Source organism: Sinocyclocheilus anshuiensis, unplaced genomic scaffold (assembly GCF_001515605.1).
Source record: "Sinocyclocheilus anshuiensis isolate Anshui unplaced genomic scaffold, SAMN03320099.WGS_v1.1 scaffold2309, whole genome shotgun sequence".
In the NCBI taxonomy this organism is placed as follows: Eukaryota; Metazoa; Chordata; class Actinopteri; order Cypriniformes; family Cyprinidae; genus Sinocyclocheilus; species Sinocyclocheilus anshuiensis.
Window position 1 is genome coordinate 131,778 of NW_015552700.1, and position 21,361 is coordinate 153,138.

The following is a 21,361-nucleotide window of genomic DNA, read 5'->3' on the forward strand; positions in this document are numbered from 1 at the left end:
CTACGAAGTATATGTATGCAATGAATATAACATTAAACATTCAGTATTAACGCCTGTATAGCTGATGTGCGCAAGTTGATACAGCACGCTGAGTGGATTGAGCGCGCGGCGGCGCAGATGCGCGAGCTTGTCGAGTGAATATACCTTTCTCACAGACATCACTGGAAAGTTTGTAGTTCGGTCGGATACGTCAAAAACAAAGTAAGTAAAACAATGCACAAGTTACTTAACGGTAGGAGAGAGAGAGCGAGAGAGCGAGAGAGACGGAGAGAGAGAGAGAGAGTGTGTGATCTTTGATGTTCACTCAGCACACGCATCATTTGGATTAAAACTAAATCGTAAAAATAAGACCATTTATAGGGGCATTCACTATAAACATCATTTATTTTCAACCTTAGGCATACACGACTTTCTGGCGAAAGTGAATCTAGCCTGTGTGAAATGCGCTAGGCTACTGTCCTCTCATTCTGCGCCAGTACAAATACCTGCACGCGTCGCGCGTTTTGTTTGCTTGAGTGTTTCTGCATTATATGAGTGGCTTTGGAATATAAATCGCAGCACGTTTCAGAAAAATTATTCAGACCGAGTCTGGGAAAAACACTGAAGTTGAGATTTGCATGAAGCTGGGTGACAGCATTGCCCAGGAGACTACAGGCTGTCATTAAGGCTAAGGGCTGCCCGACTAAGTATTGACAGTTGTGTAAATACTGTCATACTAACAGCTGTCTGAATAATTTTTGGTTGATTGTAATCTATTACATACCTTTCTATCAAAGTTATCTAACATTATCAAGCTGAATTTGTTCTGACTCCGTTTAACTCTGAGTTCTTGTCATATTTTATTACCATTTTCTAAACTATAGCGAATAAACTGTGATAATGTGAGAAATGTTGAAGGTGTCTGAATATTCTGGTTTGGTTTTGGTTTGACTATCTATTTGATAAATGAAGTCAACCAACTAACATTATACATACTCTTTTGGTTTCTGTACCCAATATTTAGTATACATTTTATTACATTAAATTCACATTTAATATAAATATAGGTAAATACAAGCATACCAGTTGGCAATGGCATGAGTCAGTGAACCATTTATTCGTAAAGTGCTGATTGCTGCTAAATGAATTAATTCTGTCTTACACATACACATACACACACTCACCCTCTAATAAGAAGTAGGTGACACAGTGGCCGTGGGGTTACTGGATTTTTGGATGTCCAATCACAGCGGACTTTACTTGTGTGAAACTTCCTGTAGCAGTAGACAGTGGGTCTCTCTGGGGGTACTGTGAAAATAGCACAGGGATGTGAATTTCTTCTATTTGTATATATAAATCATTTATCAATATGAGTGTGAAAGAAGGTCCTCACCCCCCACGCTGATTCTGACTGTGGAAATGAGTCTCTCTCCTCTGTAGCAGCTGTAATTCCCAGCATCTGCCCAGCTGAGATGAGGCCGTCTTAAAATCCCTCCCCTTTCCACTCCAGCATGCACCTGTCGTCCATTTAGAGTCCAGCGTGTTCGCTTTTTGATGCCTCTTGTCACCCTGGACCGTTCCTCTTCATAATCATAGTCCTCATAATCATCTTGCTCAAAATCTGTCCCCATGGTGATACCAAAGACCTCTTCCTCCTGTCCAGTAGTTTGAGTGACAGCACGCAAAACACGTCTAGAAGTGGTTTGTTCCTTTCTTATGGTTACAGGTGGTTTAACGGTGACCGTTGTGTCCCCTTTAGCTTTGGTATACATAGCAGAATCAGTCTTTTGGTATGTCCCAGTTGTAGCATTTCCCTTCATACTGGTTAGCTGTGTAGCGTTAGCATAACCTTTTTGGGATGTCCAGCTGACAGTGATGTCTTCTCTCTGCTTGGTTCTGTATTTTTTATTCATGACACTGGCCGAAGCCAACGGCACACCGTCCACAGTGATATCGCCTCTGCAGCCAAACACAACATTGCTTCCTAACTTCAAGACCAAGACTCCAGGAAGGGGCTCTGAAGAAGATTCAAAACAGTTTTAGGTAATTAATCACATAAATCTGAGTTTTTATTTGTTTTTGCTTATGTCTCGTATATACTGGTCTCTACAGTACATTATACCCACAGTTCATTGCGTCGGTTAAATATGGAACAAAATTATGCAGCAAAGTGGTACTTTCACTTTCACTTCCTTTTATTAAAATCCCCCAGATTCTTCCCCACAATCACTCGTTCTTTCTGTCATTGTAAGTATGCTGAACCAGTGGACATGATTTAAAAGCAATACAACAACAATGATTATAAAAGGACAAAAGGGAATCACTTTATGTAAAAGAAAATGGTCAACTTTTTTTTTCTCCAAGTTCATGGCACTTTGAAACAATAAAGTATTATTGAAAGCCTATAAAATCCACACTATGCCTCATTTTTATGTGTCATACGCAAACATCTGCTATAACATTACCAGGGAAATCCTCCTCATATTCATAGATGACTTTCTATGTGTATCACATGTGAGTGTTACTTCATTTATGCACACTTTTGGCTCTCAGGAAGGAAATACTAGTTTATTTAATTTGTCCACTAACAATGCCCAACAGACATATATGTCATTTTTCTCTCTCTGAATGTTACAGTCATTTCCACCACGTCTTAAATGATATATTGTGTTTGAGAACATTTTTTTTGGTGGGAATTAAATGTTAACATTTTTGTACTTAAAAAGGTCTCCGTTGTTTTGCAATAAGACTGATAACATAGTTAGCATTTAATGTATCTGAAATATACAAAGTTAAATACACACTTTTTGCAATTATAACTTGATTGCAAATGATGCAAAATAAAACTATTCTCATCAGAATTGAAATTTACATTCATATTTTCTCTCCACACATCACATCTTTATATGCTCATACTTTTTTTGCCACAATAGTATTTTTATATACAGTGGGTACAGAAAGTATTCAGACCCCCTTAAATTTTTCACTCTTTGTTATATTGCAGCCATTTGTGATATTTCAGTTTTTCTTTTTTAATAAATCTGCAAAAATGTCAACAATTCTGTGTTTTTCTGTCAATATGGGGTGCTGTGTGTACATTAATGAGGAAAAAAAATTAACTTAAATGATTTTAGCAAATGGCTGCAATATAACAAAGAGTGAAAAATTTAAGGGGGTCTGAATACTTTCTGTACCCACTGTAGTTAGGGTAGTTTATATAGTTTTCATATTTTTGAAAAAACTGTCAATCATTTCCAAACAATGACTAAGGAATTATTTATATTATTTTTTACTCTTTTTGGATTCAAAATATTTAAAACGTGATCATTCATATTTTTAATAAGTTTTTTTTTCTTCATATTTTAAGATTAAAGCAGAACAAAAAATAAGTAATTAATGTGAGGTAGTTCACATTAACATGAACTACCTCATAAACTTAAAAAAGTTTCCAAGACGGTTTAAATGTGACCTTTTTCTTGTACCAAAGAAAGGTCCCGTGATAAAAGTTGTTAAAATACTAAAGGAATTTCTATTAATATTGGGCTATTCTTAACCACAATGAATCACTCTGACTACATCCAAACAATACCATGAAAGAGATATAATTATGGTTTTAAAGGCAACATATACAATACAGGTCAAGAATAGCTGATTTAGGTTAATCACACAAATTCATCCAAATGAATAATTCTCGGTTGTGTTTTGAAATGAAATGGTTAATTACCTTGTCGAGGACACAGCTCTTCTGGGGCAGGCTGAATTTCAATCGCAGCTAATATACCGAGGAGAAACTTGAGTGTAAATCGCGTCCACATTATTAATGAGATTTCACTTCCAAAAAAAATAATCAGCCACCAAAATATACAATATGGGTATAACGGGTCATAATGTCAACCCTTTCAGCAAGTTTAACGAGATGAAAATTTACATTTTCCTCACATCAACATTTTAGAAAGATTAATAAAATAAAGAAAAGAAACCTTACATTTTTAAATGTAACTGTTGCATTAGGACTATTATTTGAATCATGGTACAGATCTAGGATAAAGAAGTATTCGTTTGACAAAATAATAATATTGTCAGTTGCGAACAGATTTCGATCCGGAGCTCATTTGTTTGTGAGAGAGACAGAAGACTGCAGCCTTCCTCTCCTCCCCCGCACATTATACTATCTGTTGCTTTAACAAATCCGCTCTTGCGCCACTGATGAACCACAAAGACAAACAAGTTCCTATTTGACAAGGCAAAGACCGAGAACTAACTAATTCTGTTTGCGGTCAGCTTTATAAAACATTACTACGTGACCCAAGACCTGCTGTATCTCTGAGGATCGCCAGAATAGACCAGGTCTGCTACTAGCAATAGGATTAGAAATGGCTTTTATAAATACATTTTATTAATAATTAGAAATAGTTCCCAAAATGAATAGTCTCATTTACCCACCCTAATGTTGACTGTCTGTCATCCGTGGAACACAAACGTAGAAATTCAAGCTTCAAAAGCTTCATAAAAAACGGCGTAAAGTGTGATAAAAGTCCATACTTTTCTGGGGTCGTTATTCATTATACTTTTTATGGCTGCGACTGGATCACTGAATCAGTGAGTTGAACTCTAGAACCGGATCAGCTCAATTCGTGAGTAAATCATTTAAACGTGTCTTGTGAGCTGTATGAATAGATTCATTGAAAAGATCCGACTCAAAAGAAGGAATCGTTTACAAATTGGGCATCATCTTGTGAGAAAAGTATCATATGGTCCATTTTTAATGGTGTTTATGAAAGTTTGACATCTTCAGTACCCATTCATTGCATGGAAAAGAGCAAGCAGAAGAATTCTTCAAAATGTCTCCTTTTGTTTCTCACAAATCATAATGGTGAGCAACTATAATATTATAATTTTTGGGTGAATTATTCCTTTATAAATTATTTATCATTCAAAAATAATTAGACACACAACCATGATCAGTTTTTTTAACTTGATTCAAATCATTTAATCATATCTATTTTTTTATTTTTCACTAGGCCCATTTACAACAGCAGGGTCATGATGTTCACAGATCATGTGGATTTGGCTAACAGCCACTGAAACAGACTATCCATAAAATGACCTTTAACCTCTTACTGCAATATATGTAAATGCTTTTATGTGTGGATGGAAATAGATACACATTAAAAAAAAAACACACTCACAAAGTTAGCTTTTAAGGCATATAATTGTTACCTATTTAACAGTATGAGAGCTAGGCCTAACTTACACAGGAAACAGGACAAGTATGGTGCACAGTAACTTCTCACACATCTTTATCAACTTTCTTGGTTTGTCTCACCCATTCACAATAACACACACGTTACTGTATTTACATTCTTATTAGCCCATTTACCTAAATCCAAACACTGGTGAAGGCCACATTTAGATCATGATGTCAAGGTGGAATCCATTTGGTAACTCTGATGTTAATCATTTTAATCCAACTTCAAAAAATAAAACGTCAAACACATTTATTACAGTCCACTGGATCAGTGCAAATGCCTAAACCCTCAAGGGTCCAGTAAAGCAGAGTTTGAGGTTGAATTGGACTTTATGTCAAGCAGTCAGGGTTAGTGCACCAATATGGTGCAAAGAAATGGATGAGGAAGAACGGGTTCATCCAGCAGAATCATGTTCTCACTGAGAACTATAGTGTTTTATCACAGAACCACATACATCTTAGTGCTATTTTCAGCAGTGGGGAAAAAACAGAAAATCTCTAGCCTTCTCTACAGTACATAAGAAAGTTCACTTGCTTGAACTCAAGTAGCATTATTAACCTCTCAGCAACAAACAGACAAAAAGCTGAAGTATTTGACTCAGCAAAACAATATGCTGACAAAATGGTCAAAACAGTATGAGACCACAAGAAAGTCATTAAGAGATTAAAAAACAGAAGAAAAGATAAACCGCTCTTACTATATAGAGATACAGACAATCCTTGACTGAGATTCAAATGACCAAGATAAGATCCAGAACTACCCAATTTGAATACAAAAACATAAAACCTGATATAGCTGAGGCTGATACTTCAGGTCATTTAGTTATCGTTAATAGCTGTACAACTGTTACATGTGCAGTGTATTAATATATTGTGTTATGCATTGATTTATTTATAGTAAAATATGAGACAGAAATGCTTTAATGTATACATTTTGGATTTTTTTGTCTCCAGATTAAAAATGAATGAATCTGATTTAACGTAAACTGTAATTTAGCATATGAGAACAATTAACATCAGCTATTTGGATAGTAAGGTGTGTTGTAATATCAGCCTTGGCCATGTTTTTTAGTGGTTTGTTGTCTGATAACTTGGCTAGAATGGAAAACTCAGTCATAAACAGCTCAAATAACAGCAGATTTGTCCTTCTCACCGACAGGAAATCTGAGAATGAGCACAATAGAGGAAATGTATGGTATTTTGCTGTCTGTATGCACAGTTTGAATCTGCATCCATTTCCATGTGTTTTAATTCAAGCATGTGTTTACTCCCAAACTGTCTGGGACGCTGTCTTCACTGCCCATGTCCTCAGACAGAAACATGAGCACACGTCAGAAGGTGCGAGTGTTCACATGAAGGATTCCAGTTGGTCCATCTATCCATCACTCGCCACTGGAAGTTTCTTCTGCAATGGGAGGTGGACCAGGACTGCTGGCACCACTGATACGAGCTCCGGTTCCCTTCCACACAAACGGTGCTTCCTAGAAGAAAGAATGAAAGGTCTTAGAAATATCTGCACTAGAGTAAATGACAAAAATGAAAATTCTGTCATCATTTACTCACCCTCGTGTTGTTACAAACCCAAAATGACTTTCTTTTTTTGGTTACCATTGACTTTTATTGTAAAAATAAATAAATAAATACATAAATGAACAGAAGAAAGAAAGTTATACAAGTTTGGAATGACATGAGGGTGAGTCACTGATGACAGATTTTTTTATTTTTTATTTTAGGTAAACGGGATTATCGCATTACTATTAATTGTAAATTAACTGAAGCTAATTACTAAAATTCTACAGAAAAAGATCGCTTTCAATACCCTTTTTTTCCCCAATATATTAATCAAAAATGTTATTTAAAAGTTACGTTTTTGGGGAGAACATGGACTTTAGGAATTATGCCACTTTGCATAGCATTGAATAGCGTTGTGTACTATTTCAGAAATCAATCAGCAAATTCAGTTTGCCCTTAATCCCCCCTTGCAACCACAGCTATACCTTTTCTGTTCAACAGTGTGTCAACAACAGCTGCTGTCCCAACCAATAGTTATGCTTTACATTTTTAGATTTTAGCTCTATGTGAGATCTATGTCCAAAGAACAGGCACTGAAAAACATGCAAATCAGTAAAGAGGGAAAAAGAAGTGGGAAATCCAAAACAGCTAAGCTTTCAGATTTTAAACATTTGCATAACAGTTGAAACGCAACCACTGCATTAATAAAGTTATTGATTTGTATATTGTGTGTTAATAACTCAATTCATTAAAAAAAAACATTTAAACAAACATACAGTAAAGACAGAATACTGTGAAATATTAAAACAATTTAAAATAACTGTTTTCTATTTTAATATATTTTAAAATGTAATTTATTCCTGTGATGGCAAAGCTGAATTTTCAGTAGCCGTTATTTCAGTTTTCAGTGTCACATGATCCTTCGGAAATCATTCTAATAGGCTGATTTGCTGGTCAAGAAATATTTCTTATTATTATCAATTTTGATAACAGATTTGTGCTACTTAATGCTTTTTATGGAAACTGTGATACATTTCTTTCAGTATTCTTTGACAAATGAAAGTTCAAAATAACATTGTTGAAATAATAATGTCTTATAAATGTCTTTTATGTCACTTTTGATTACAGAATGTAATGCTGTTGTTGAATATAAGTAATACATTTTTTTGATTGTGAACTTTGAAACATTAATGTATACATCACAAAAAAAGAACAATAGGGTTTTCCTAATTATTGGGGAACTGAGCTGAGACCACTACTATGTACAAAAGTGAGAAATGAAAGTGTTTTTAATAGTTTTGCTTCCTGCCGTTTTCTCCTTGGGGGGAATTTTCTTTTCTTTTTTTGTTAGTCCACAAAATTCGTTTTCTTGTGCTCCTCAACACTCTGTCCAGTGTTGTATAACAACCTATATTTGTGCATGTTGATTTGCAGTTTGTGCTTGAACTTGTTTTCAGACGTATATTTACCTGCACAGTTGCTGTACTACATTCTCCGACGTCTCTTTCTGGACACCTAATAACACAGAGAGCGATATCATCAGGGCTGTGAGGAAGGATGGGTTCATTACATGGTTGCTCTGCCTCGCCTGCTGCTGAGGAAGACGTGGAAAGGGGTGGAGCTTGAGAGGAGGCGGCGCTGTCTTCTCCAGTGGGTGGGGTGTTTTGCGCACCAGTGCTGTTTGCGTGTTTTTTCCTGCGAAGGGTATCGATCCAACTGCCGCTGTGGCGAGAGGCGAATGTGGCGAGAGCCAGCGAGCTCAGGCGCATATTTTTTCCCGATGTGATCAGCTCGCCGAAGCCCTCCTGATGCGCAAACGCATAACCGGAGCGTCGAGATCCACCTCGCCCCAAGCGACCAAGAGTACTGCCACTGGCTACACCAGCACCGCCCACTCCACGACCAGCACGCCCACCAGGCTTACGCTTTTTCTGCAGCACAAGTTGAGTGTAGCGCACCTGCAGAAAGACAGTGAGAAAATAATAAAGGGCGGGGATGAGTGTGAGGGGATAACCAGAAACTAACAAATGTGTTAAACCTATTGATGCGAAACAAATATGATCTATGCTATGAATCAGAGTGTGCAATAATCAACCAACCATAACTATCCAACAATCAGAAACACAATTTCAATGAGCAGTGCTTGAGACCATTTAAATTTAATGGATTTTATTAATTATATATATATTAATATTAATTATTAACATTAAAAACATGCAACACACATTAAAATTCATTATTAATTTATTTAATGATCACATAAAAAGGAGAACATTTAATCATAGTAAGTTTTTTTTAAAGTCTTGTCTTTACTGTGTTATACTGAATGTTAGTTTGGTTGAACATGGATATTAACAAATTCAAAAATGGAGTGCGATTTAGGACAGACAAACTAGAGTCACACTCATACTTACAGTATCTGAGAGCTGAGGTTTAAGGTCCAGTTTGAGAAAGCGGAAAGCAAGGACTGGAGCAATGCAGATGACGGTAGCCAGAGCAATAGTTAACCACACCACTGGCTGCCCAAGTGTGTTATAAGCACTTCCTGTGGTTAATTAACACATGGCATGCACACAAAACAAAAAATAAGCCACACATATTCATACACAATTTAATGTAACACATTTGGATCAAGATAAAATACTAAAAGATCTAATTTAATATTACACAATTTAAAATCCACACTTATTTTAAAGACTTTTTTAAAATATATTTACTATTCATATTTTCATTATTTAATTTAGGTTAAATAATTGTTACACATTTATGTATTAATTTTTTAGATGATCTACTCATTTATTGTGTAGCCTACATGACTGTCAAAGGAATTTTACATGTACAATACCATTTAAAAGTTTGAGGTCAATAAGATTTTTAATGTTTTTGTAAGAAATCTTTTGTGCTCAATCAAAAATACAGATAAAAAACAATAATACTGTGAAATATTGTTGCAATTCAGAAAAAAAAATTCTATCTTAAAGGGGACATATGATGCGATTTCAAGTTTTCCTTTCTCTTTGGAGTATTACAAGCTGTTCGTGAATAGATAAGATCCCTAAAGTTGCAAAGACTAAAGTCTCAAACCCAAAGAGATATTCTATTTAAAAGTTAAGCATAAACACATTTCATTACACCAAATACACAAAATAATGTTCTTTTTTAGCAACGTCATATGACCCCTTTAATATATTTTAAAATGTTATTTATTCTTGTGTTGACAATGCTGAATTTTCAGCAGCCATTACTCCAGTGTCACATGATCGTTCAGAAATCATTCTAATATGCGGATTTAGTGCTCAAGAAACATCTTTTAATTATATTATTAACAATGTTGAAAACAGTTGTGCTGATAAATATTTATTTTTGTGGAAACCATGATTTTTTAAAGGATTTTTTGATAAATAGAAAGTTCAAACAGCATTTATTTGAAATATATATTTTAAGTCGTCACTGTCAATTTTTAGCAATTTAATGCTGAACAAAAGAACAGGATTTCTTCCAACAACAAAAACAACAAAAAATCTTCCTGACCCCAAACTTTTCAATGGTAGTCTATACATTAACATTATTTATTATTTTGTCATTTAAAAACCTGAATATAGAGTAATGCTGTCTGCATTTGTAGATGTTATAGTGTTCGTGACACATACTGTAAAGACATTATCAGATGTGGGTTTCTGTTTAAGATGGCAGCCACACAGTTAGGCCAAAGTGCTGACTCACCAAGGAAATGGAACTGCTTGGGGAAGATATTGAACAGAATGCTGGAGTGCATAGCGAAGAGGATAGTGAAGTAGGTACCCAAAGAACCCCATATAAAGAAGTGATTTATAGCCGTCCAATAACCCGTGTCCAGAGCAATCTACAAACAAATAGCAAAAAGCTTGGGCTATTCAAAGCCATTCTAAAATTCCTTGCTACGTTATATAAAGCTGGAAACCATACATATAAATCAACAAGCACTACTTAAGTGCTAATGCTGGACTCACTTGGACGCTGACAACGATGACAAGGGCCGTTGCTGTTGTAACTGCAAAAGTTTGATAGTCTGCCAGCGGGACTCCATTGCTCTGCGTGGCGTGAGAAAGAACGCCGTAGGGAATGAAGAAGAGAACCACAGACGTGTAGATTCCCTGTGCGATGCAGATGAAGAACTCTCGCTTGTTAAACAGCAAGTTCAGTTGACCTGGCTCATACAGCTTTGGATACTCCAGACTCCTCTGTTCAGGAACATCCTGAGACAGAAGAAGATTGAGGTGAGAGTAAGTTTCTTATTAAATGTAAACAAAAATGATTCAGTATTAGGTGTATGTTTTCTTTTTCTTACTTGATCGAAGATGCCCATGGCCAACACAGGCAGGGATGTGTATACGATATTGTAAAGAGTGATGAAGTACTGGTCATAGACAGTCTAAATAAAAGAGTAAACACATCCAAGGTTATGACATCTCCTCATGCATGAGACACTTTTTTGAGATTCCGAATAAATCCTACCTGCGCTGAGAATCCACAGAAGAACCCGAACCAGAAGTGCACCATAGTGAAGGCAAAGTTCTTGTAGAAGAAGTAACAGAGAAAACGGCACATGCGCAGATAGGACCAGCGTCCGTGCACCAGCAAAAGACGCTGCAGGAAGCGAAACTGGGAAAAAGAGTAATCTGATGCCAGCACAGCCTGGATCCCCTCCTGACCACTGATGCCCACGCCAATGTGAGCCGCTGCAGAAAGAGAGAAACAAACTATTTCAGATAATGCAGTTCCGTTTAATATTTGAACTCATTTGAGGGGGATTGCAGTTCATATAGATAAAACAATTCTACACACTATATATAAAGACCCATTTATACTGCATGAGAAAATTATTAAACTTTTACAAAATTAGAAATTATATAATTGTCTTTTATTTTGTCATTGTATTATTTCCAATACAAATTACAAAAATTATTAATCTGTATTTTAAATTTTAAATCTAGATAAAAATGAACAAAAATATTTTTTTCTTCCACTACCCACTGTTCCTAAAGTAGAACGGCAACTATAAATGTTACAAATATATTATCATCAATATATAAACAAAATATTAATCTCTAAATATAGGTAAATGAAAAAAAACGACCCACTATTATTGTGCTGTTTAATATAAACACCTGAAGAGAAACATTTTGAATTCAACTTTTTGTATATACAGTGGTGGCCAAAATTATTAGAACACTAGTATTTTCACCAGCTAAACATGGTTTTAAGTCAGTTATTTCTATCTTTTGCTGTAGTGTGTCAGTAGGAAATATATCAGTTTACATTTCCAAACATTCATTTTGCCATTAATTGTAATAATCCAGTGAGATTTTTGTCTGATAACAGCCAGTGCTGCACACAGAGATCTGATCTGATCATCATCATCCAGTCTGTCTGGAATGACATGAAGAAACAGAACAAACTGAGACAGACTCAATCCAGAAAAACTGTGGCAATGTCTCCAAGATGCTTCAAGAAACCTACTTGCAAAGCTACAGTACTGTTAGGCACTTGTGTAAAAATTCTGTAAAATGAGGATGCTGTCAAAAATAAATGTCATAAATAGATTTTCTTTATCAATTATCTTCTATTAACTAAATTAAATCAACATTTGGTGTGAACATCCTTTGCGTTTAAAGCAGCGTTTGCCCTCAGTGCACTTGCACATAGTTTTTCAGGTAGATTTGCAGGTAGGTTTCTTGAAGCATCTTGCAGACGTTGCCACAGTTCTTCTGGATTCTGAACCATTTTTTAGCTGGTGAAAATACTAGTGTTCTAATAATTTTTATAATTTGTTTATATATAATATATTTATAGCTGCCACTGTACGTCATTGTAATAAAATAATCACAATTAAATACATTTTGAAAGATTCTAACCATCCTTTTGAATCAGTAATAGGCTATTGAACTCATTAAATGTGAAAAATGATTGCATTAAACATACTGCATATCTCAAGTTAACACATTAAATTTGACACCCCTAAAAATAGATCACAAAGATTTTTTTCCTCCTGTTTCCACACACTTGAGGTCGCCTGACAGTCCCTGGAGCCTAGTTTGAAAGCCCCTGCTTTTGGTTATCATCTGTCTTAGTGCTGGTCGGGTTCAATGGTAGGTTAAGGCAGATAAACTAATATGTAAATATCCCACAGATTAAAACCATAGATTTGGGACAGTCCAAAGTGATTTAAATCAGTGAAAGAGATTTGTTCTTCATACTAGTACCACTATCAATCAGTCTTTTGATGAGTGTTCCCTGCATTTTTAATGTTACTGAGATTGACACTTGACTCCTGGACACCAGCAAAGTAACCTGCACACACCCATAGCATCAAACAAACAGAAGATGGGACATTGCTTATGACATGGGCAAGAACGTGTGTGTGAGTGTAAATATATTGAGTAGGGACAGCACAGGATGGTGTAAAGAGATTTGGACATAAACCACATCCTCCACATCTCGTTCTTATCCATGTTCACAGGAGCCTTTTGAAATATAGTTGTGACACTGTGAGAGCCCACTGACACAGTTCTGAGATGTTTTTGCTCAGTTAAGGGAAATGAAGCAACCACATGTAACAACAACAAACTGAACGAACTGACCGAATTTCAATAATTTGGTTTCTCTGGGGGCACCTTTGCATAAGCTAAAAAAGGAACTAGAATTGTTTTTCTTGAGCTGTTTGTTTCAAAAAGCCTTACAATACATCCTCCCCATGGTTACGACAAGAAGTTATCACAAGAAGAGATTATGGCTGAATATTGTACACCACGTTTTATCTGTAATATGCATAATCTATGAGTTCACATATCACTGAATGGCATTAAAAATGGGAAAAAAACTTTGTAAATTACCTACAAAATAAGATGAAAAATCTTAAGTTCCCAATTATACTAATAATAATTACAATAATACACTACAGTTCAATAGTTTGGGGTCACAATTAAAATTATTTTTTTAAATAAATAAATAAACAATTCATTCATTCATTCATTCATTAATCAGCAAGGATGCATTAAATGCATCAAAGATTCAGCTAGAATGTATTAAACAAAAAATACTTTATCATTGTCACAAAAATGTTCTATTTCAAATAAATGCTGTTCTTTCGAACTTTCTCTTTATCAAAGAATCCTGAAAAAAAAATTTCGGTTTACAAAAAATATTAAGCAGTACAATTAGTTTGTTTTTAATAGTGATAATAATATGACATTTTTCTTGGGTAGCAAATCAGCATATTAACATGATATCTGAAGGATCCTGTTACACTGATGACTGGAGTAATGATGCTGAAAATTCAGCTTTGCTATCAAAAGAATACATTACATAAACAGAAAATAGTTATTTTAAAATGTAATAACTTTTCAACCGCATTATAAAAATTAGGCCTTGGTGAGCGTAAAAGACTTCTTTCTAAATCATTAAAGCATTAAATAATCTTACCAACCCCAAACAACTGAACAGCAGTGTATAACAGTTGCACAATAATAATTATAGTATATTATGCTATATTATTCAGATTCTGATGGTGTATTATTACCGTAACCACTAGCTGTAACCAATCCTAGTAATCTGACTCAGAGAACCCAAATGTTTGCACATCAAAAACATATCGGCTGTCAAAAAGAAAGATTTATTCTCCTGGCAAGTGTTGAAGATTGCTCTTTTTCTCTTACTCTTTATCATGCTGACGTCATTGGCTCCATCTCCGATGGCGAGTGTGACGGCTTTCTTATGCTGTTTAACTAGCTCCACCACCAGAGCTTTCTGAAGAGGAGTCACTCTGCAGCAGATCACTGCTCGACAAGCACACGCCGTCTCCAAAAACTCGCGCTCCATATCCGCTTCCAAAGCATGAGCCTGGCCAACAGAGAGAGGAAAATATCCCTTAATACCTCTGTTGAAAAATCATGCTTAAACCAGCCTAAACTGCTTTGCCGGTCTTGATTGGCTTGTGAGCTGGATTTATAACAATATCCCTGCTGAAAAAACAAACACTGCTTAAACCAGCCTAAGCTGGTTTGTCGGTCTTGACTGGACTGTGAGCTGGACTTAAAACTTAATATTCCTTAATATCCCTGCTGAAGAAAAACCTGCTTAAACCAGCCTAAGCTGGTTTGCTGGACTTGACTGGTTGGTGAGCTGGATTTAGAGGGGTTTTGGGCACTCAGATGAACCAGCAAAACACCAGCTCAGTAAGAGCAGCTTGAACCAGCTAAGACCAGGGGTTTTCATCCAAACTGAAATGAATACCATTAATCTGATATTTAAAAATGCCATCATTCGGATATTTTCAAAACAAAATCAGTGCTGTTATTGTTACCTAAAACTTAAAACTATTAAATTTGTTTCCTGTAATTGAAATAGAGCTGAAATAAAATAAAATCTCTATATTATATGATAACCTTAAATTTAAACATAGATTAGTGTAAAAATCCTTCAATAAAACCATGGAATAAGGTTATTTTTGAGTTTATTGCATTATAACATCTTACTTGTATAATCCATTTGAAAACGGATAAATTCTATAAGGTTTGGACCCCCATCAGGACTATTTGGAACTTCATCTTAGTCCAATTATATTACAAGGATTATTATAATATAAATAATCTAATAAACCCTCTGGATGTTTTTAATATATTTCTTAAGTTTATTATTTGCTACTTTCCTGTTTGCTATTATTATGCAATTTTGAGCTAGGCTATGTGTTTTTTTCACTGTTGCTGTTCTTGATAGTTTTTGTCTTCCTTTTATTTGTGTTATAATAAACATGGAATTATAAAATATTATAATTAATAAATATAAATATAAAATAATAATAAGTGAAAGTGAAGTGAAAGTGAAGTGATGTGTGGCCAAGTATGGTGTCCCATACTCGGAATTTGTGCTCATCGCATCCAGAGAAAGTGTTAACAGCAGTATGAACTGATAGCAATATCTTAAAGTAATCATCTAATCTAGCTAATTGTTTTTATTGTTGCCATTTTATTCAATTTTAATATTTGAATGTTAATGAAAAGAAAAATGAAAAACTTTTAGATACCAATCTGCATATGTGATGAACATCGGTTATGATCATCTTCGGTATCTCCTTTGAAGGCATCTTGATTAAACAATAATTCAATAATAAATATGAATTCAAAATAATAAGAAATATTACTGTAGCATATAAATAATTCTAAAATAACACTGAATAAACCTAATTAAACTCAACTCAAACCCTTCAACTAAACTGAAGAGCAAGAATAACATTAACATTCATATCTAATTCCTTCCGATTACATTCCTGAATGCTGCTTCCACCCACCAAGCTGTGTCCGCTGATGATGAGGGCGAACTCTTCACTGATCGACTCCAATACAGAGGGGGGCGGAGCCTGAGAAGGGGGACATTTACTCTCATTAGGCATCCAGTTAGCAGCACCGCCACCTCCACATCCATTTCCAAAGGCACAAGCACCACCCCATCCCTGAGCTTCAGCTTCCTTCCCTCCATCTCTGGTGCGTGTGGACTCCAGCATTCGCGCTCTTGCTTTCCTACAAAACAAAAGAGGATGAGAAAATGAAAAAGCCTTTCCTGAAAGACTTACATCTCTTATATTTCATGGGTTGTTGGATGGACAGATCGGACAAACATCAGCATTGTACCTCAGTTCTTCACGTACACTTTGGACGGTGTGTCCATTAACAATGAAGATCTCCGTCATGTCATCTGTCAGCATTTTACACGAATAACCAATATTCACTGCAGTCTCTGTCACAAAAGGAGAAAAAGACATATATAATTGTCAAGTAAATGATAACAGTTGTGGCCGGTTCTTTTGCAGTTCTTACCCTGTTTGTCTCCAGTAAGCACCCAGATCTTGATGTTAGCCAGTGAGAGAATAGCAATGGTCTCAGGAACCCCCTCTTGCAGTTTATCTTCTATAGCCGTGGCCCCCAACAACTATGACAAGGATTAAATAGTTAATATTATTAACAAAAAGACTAAGGAAACAAAACAAAAGGAATTGGACACACAAACACACCATCATGTCCTGTTCGATCTCCTCATAGGCTGCAGCCAGCCGGTCGTCTCTGCAGTCTGTGGCCTTATCAGCGCCACGGAAACGCTCTGACCACTCCTCCCACTGCTCCTCGGACAGATCCCGATAGGCCACTGCGAGCGTCCGTAAGCCGTCACCTGCATACTCCTACAGAAACACACACATACACACGTGCCAACATCAGCAGCTCATGATAATATCACTTTCTTATGAAGACATTCATGGTTTTTTATTGTTTTTGTTGTGAGAACCACTGGATATGTTAGATAAACTATTAGGAAACAAAAGCTGTATAGTTTTAAACATTAAATGCTTGTTTTGGTCTGCTCCACCTCAAAGTTCTTTTGAAAGGTCTCTTTAAAAAATTTGACATACATTGCCTCTAAAGTTTGGGGTCAGTAAGATTTTAAGTTTTTTTTTTTTTTTTTAAGACTATGATGGTTACTGAAGGCTGCATTTATTTATTTATTCATTCATTAATTCATTTATTTATTCAGAAGAATGAACAGTAGGACCGTAACATTGTGATATATTATTACAATTTACATTTTAACCTATAATTGTATATTTGAATACATTTTCAAGCAGGTAACACTTTATAATAACTTTCATAAATAAATCATTAATGAACATTATATAATGCTCAACAAATCATTAGTTAATATATATTTACATATCTAGAAATATGAAATAATGTGCTTGTTAATGTTTACTATTTAGTCACTAGGCGCATTAACATGCACATCATCTCATTTTTCGAGCTATTTGAATATATCTTAATTAATGATCTGTTAAGCATTATATAATGTTCGTTAATGACTTATTATAATATTATTATTAGTATATTAGTATTATTTAGATATATATGAACGTTATTATGAAGTGTTACCCTAATATTTTTGTGGAAACTGTGATACATTTCTTTCAGGATTCTTTGATGAACAGAAATAACAGCATTTATTTAAGATACATTTATGCATAAATTTCTCTTCGGGGATTAATAAAGTTTATTCAATCTAAAATGCATTTTTTGTAACAATGTAATAGTCTCTCGTGTCACGTTTTATCAGTGCATCCTTTCTTAATAAAAGTATAAAAAACAATCGTACTGACCCCAAATTTACTGTAGTAAAAATATTATAAATAATAATAATATACTGGTAATTAATATTAGAAATTATAATATATTTATAATTAAAACATTATTATACAGGCTTAGCGTGCCTGATTTTACAGCATTACTTTCTCTATTACAAAAACAGAAACCATTTCAATCCTTTCACTTGTTATTTTAAAGAAAGATTAAAAGATTAAATAAATACTTGACTTTAAATTCATGTGAAGCATGAATGTGTCATACTACAAATGTTTTGGTACCAAACTTTTCCCCTAAGTGTTAAAATAGTTTCCCCTAGGGAGTGAGATCTTAAATTCAACTGATTTTGCAACCCTGTCCACTTGCAACTACATTTTATTTGAAAATACTTTTTATTCATATTTTACCATTTTAAATGTTCATTTCATTGCTAACAAAAATAACTATATCACAGCAAAAATCCTACATAATGTTTAGTTAATTAGTATTTTGTAAAAAAAAATAAAGAGCTTAATTACTAAAACATCCACTAGAGGGCTCTGTTGTATGTCTTATAAAGACAGTAGCAGACCGTGGGGTAATTTAGAACTTCATACAAACAGTGCTAAGCTAACATAAACAAAATAAACAAACCCCAAAAAAGAAAACACTCACGTTGAGATGGTCTGAAGTGATATTCATTAGTTCATGGCTGCAAGAGTGAAGCCTCTCGAAAAGCACAATGTCTGCGCCCTTACAGTAGAGACGAATACGGCCCTCTGGATTCCTCACTGACACACACACACACACACACACACACACACACACACACACACACACACACACACACACACACACACACACATTAAATTACAGATTGTGCTTGTGCCTCTGCAGTGATGGGAGAAGCTCTTTTCTTATTATAGCTCTCATTATCTCATAGTCCTAACATTATCGGACTTCTTTTCAGATAATGTATCTTGAATTAAGCATATTTCTTACCCATTTGGCAAAAACGAATTCATGTATATGTATAAGATTAGTTTTATAAATCATAAAACAAATCATCTTATTTTTAAGATATTTTGGATATTGCTATGGAGAAAAAATGCTTAAAACTTATTAAGAGAAAAATCTGCAGTGCACTCAATAAATCTCTCACTTTTCCATGTAAACACAGATCAAATGGACATAAATGACAATATGCACACAAAAATGAAATGGCTGCTGCAATGTAAGCACCACTTACCTGAACATAAGGGCCATAATTCAGCATTATGAGAGTGTATATGACACACACAACACTTTCTGTATTGAATTTAGCGCTAATGTTCCACTTATTTATGATGCTTGGCAGGGCAGTATTTATGCCGTATCCAGATTTCTCAGTCCTAAGGGAATTTTACTGGCTCTTTCTCTTTCGCACAGTGCCAAACCATCTGGCATTACAGCCAAAATAATGTTTAAAAACGGTACATTCTGAAGTACCGAGTACAAGTGTGTGTGTATGTACCTAGCCACAGTTTGGGCTCAAAAGTAAATCAATCTGACAAAACTTTACTTTTTTAAATGATTTCATGTGGTGGCGTTTTCATTTTTGTGACATATTGCATATTGAGCTTTTCACAAAGTTGCAGGACTGAGAGTGTGTGCTTGTGTTACCTATGACAGACATTCTTTTGCGGATGTTATTGAAGTCCAGGATGGCAAGGAGAGTGTATGTGACAGCTTTGCCGAGCTCTTGGGTGGTGACTGTGCCAGGTGTGCGAGAGCGAAACACAAAGCCAAAGTTGCGTGCAGCTGTTACTAACGCCCCCTCATCTGGAGACTGAGCCTTATACAGCAGCTCTCCTTCAGGAAGTGAAAGACAGAGACAATAAGCAAGGAGGACAACATGAAAAAGGACAGATAATGAGATAATATAATCATATTACAATCCAGAATTACTATATCATTTCCTTCTAACAATATTAACGTCAACAGCTTCCTTAAGTAAACCTTATTTAAACTCTTCCATTGGATGAAATGGTTCTCTGAGTAAGGCAGATAATCGATCCTCAAAGACTGTTCCAGATCCTTACCCTCGCTCTTCTCCTCGCTCATGACCGTGTGGCAGAGAGACAAGACCCGGAAGAATTCATGCACCGCTGGTTCTCCCACCATCACTGCCTCTAGCAGAGACTGGTCGTAGAAACAGAAGTCCCGGTCTGCTAAGGGGTTCCACGCACTGAAGCCCAGGGGCTGGACCCTCTGAGAATAACAGATGATTTAAGATCTTTCTGAGCAACAATGTTTTAAAAATAACAAATTCTTTAATTCCAGAAAGTGAATCTTGGATGCACTGACCTTCTGCTGAGCTCCCGGAATGTTCATCACCTCACCTGTGAAACAAGAGACAGAATGAATTGAGATCTGTAACACAAACCTAATACAACATATTTATAAGTGTATGTGTCTATACTGTATGTCGTAAATCTGCAACTCTGCTGAAGCGTATTTCTATTAATTGTTCATATGTATAGACTGCACTGTGTGATGGATATAGGTCATGATTATCTTCTTTGAAGGCATCTTTATTAAACAATAATTCAATTCATAATAACAAATATTAATTCAAAATAATAATAAATATTATAATACTATATAAATAATTCTAAAATAACATGTTGCAGATCTATCTATCTATCTATCTATCTTAGACCATCATTATTATTATCAGTCTATTTAATGTATGTTTATTTAAATGTTTATAACTATAAAATATACAATAATCACAAAGAATTATATTTTAAAATAGACACCAAACTGTTATAAATCTGCAACCCTGCTAAACCATCTTGGCATTTTTTTTTACTTGATTATTTCATCCATTATTATTTATTTATTTATGTTTATTTTCAATAATGTTTTTATTATTATAAATACTATTATTATTGTCTATTTACTTTTTATAGTTTATTTAAATGCAATTTAAATAAATAAATAAAGAGTAGAAAAGAAACATTTAATTTTTGTTTGGACATTTTTGAAGATTAAGTTTTCAATGGCTACTTGTTCAAAAACAAATTATTTATATATTTTTTCCAATAGAAAAATGTATTATTATAAATATTAATATTAACATTATTGTTATCTAATTACTTTTTAATGTTTGTAGAGAGTACAAATAAAATATCTTATTTATTTTTTGTTTGACCTCTTAATGATTAACATTTGACCAAATGAAGGTTAAGCTTTCAATGGCCATTTGTTCAAAAATAAATAAATAAATAATAATAGTAATAACAATAATAATGTAATAATAATAATAAAAAGATTTGAAATGTTTCTGGCTATATTCTGTACCTAATTCAAGTGCACAGTTGATGAATTTTATATTATAAATCGACGATGTGTTTTATCTGTTTATTTGCTCATTAGATATATATATACAGTGGGTACGGAAAGTATTCAGACCCCCTTCAATTTTTCACTCTTTGTTATA

The 21,361-nt window shown here is 34.7% G+C and overlaps 2 protein-coding genes across 5 annotated transcripts in view; both read right to left on the reverse strand.

The window, feature by feature from the left end:
- Window positions 1-4,122, reverse strand: part of il6r (interleukin 6 receptor) — a 9,853-nt gene extending 5,731 nt beyond the window's left edge. For all 3 annotated transcript variants that reach the window (XM_016459426.1, XM_016459425.1, XM_016459427.1), the window contains exons 1-3: window positions 3,704-4,122; window positions 1,373-1,996; window positions 1,164-1,287 (exon numbers count right to left, since the gene is read on the reverse strand). In XM_016459426.1, coding sequence (XP_016314912.1) covers window positions 1,164-1,287; window positions 1,373-1,996; window positions 3,704-3,794 — 839 coding nt within the window. In that variant the 5' untranslated portion in view covers window positions 3,795-4,122. The remainder of the gene's footprint in view (window positions 1-1,163; window positions 1,288-1,372; window positions 1,997-3,703) is intronic.
- A 2,042-nt stretch (window positions 4,123-6,164) lies between these two features.
- The window catches only part of LOC107667702 (phospholipid-transporting ATPase ID-like), a 45,349-nt gene continuing 30,152 nt past the window's right edge, over window positions 6,165-21,361 (reverse strand). For both annotated transcript variants that reach the window (XM_016459424.1, XM_016459423.1), the window contains 16 exons: window positions 20,224-20,258; window positions 19,959-20,127; window positions 19,540-19,728; window positions 18,553-18,668; window positions 16,785-16,949; window positions 16,591-16,702; window positions 16,405-16,510; window positions 16,065-16,293; window positions 14,434-14,617; window positions 11,234-11,457; window positions 11,067-11,150; window positions 10,729-10,974; window positions 10,463-10,601; window positions 9,154-9,284; window positions 8,209-8,697; window positions 6,165-6,708 (listed from right to left, as the gene is read on the reverse strand). In XM_016459424.1, coding sequence (XP_016314910.1) covers window positions 6,610-6,708; window positions 8,209-8,697; window positions 9,154-9,284; window positions 10,463-10,601; window positions 10,729-10,974; window positions 11,067-11,150; window positions 11,234-11,457; window positions 14,434-14,617; window positions 16,065-16,293; window positions 16,405-16,510; window positions 16,591-16,702; window positions 16,785-16,949; window positions 18,553-18,668; window positions 19,540-19,728; window positions 19,959-20,127; window positions 20,224-20,258 — 2,717 coding nt within the window. In that variant the 3' untranslated portion in view covers window positions 6,165-6,609. The remainder of the gene's footprint in view (window positions 6,709-8,208; window positions 8,698-9,153; window positions 9,285-10,462; window positions 10,602-10,728; window positions 10,975-11,066; window positions 11,151-11,233; window positions 11,458-14,433; window positions 14,618-16,064; window positions 16,294-16,404; window positions 16,511-16,590; window positions 16,703-16,784; window positions 16,950-18,552; window positions 18,669-19,539; window positions 19,729-19,958; window positions 20,128-20,223; window positions 20,259-21,361) is intronic.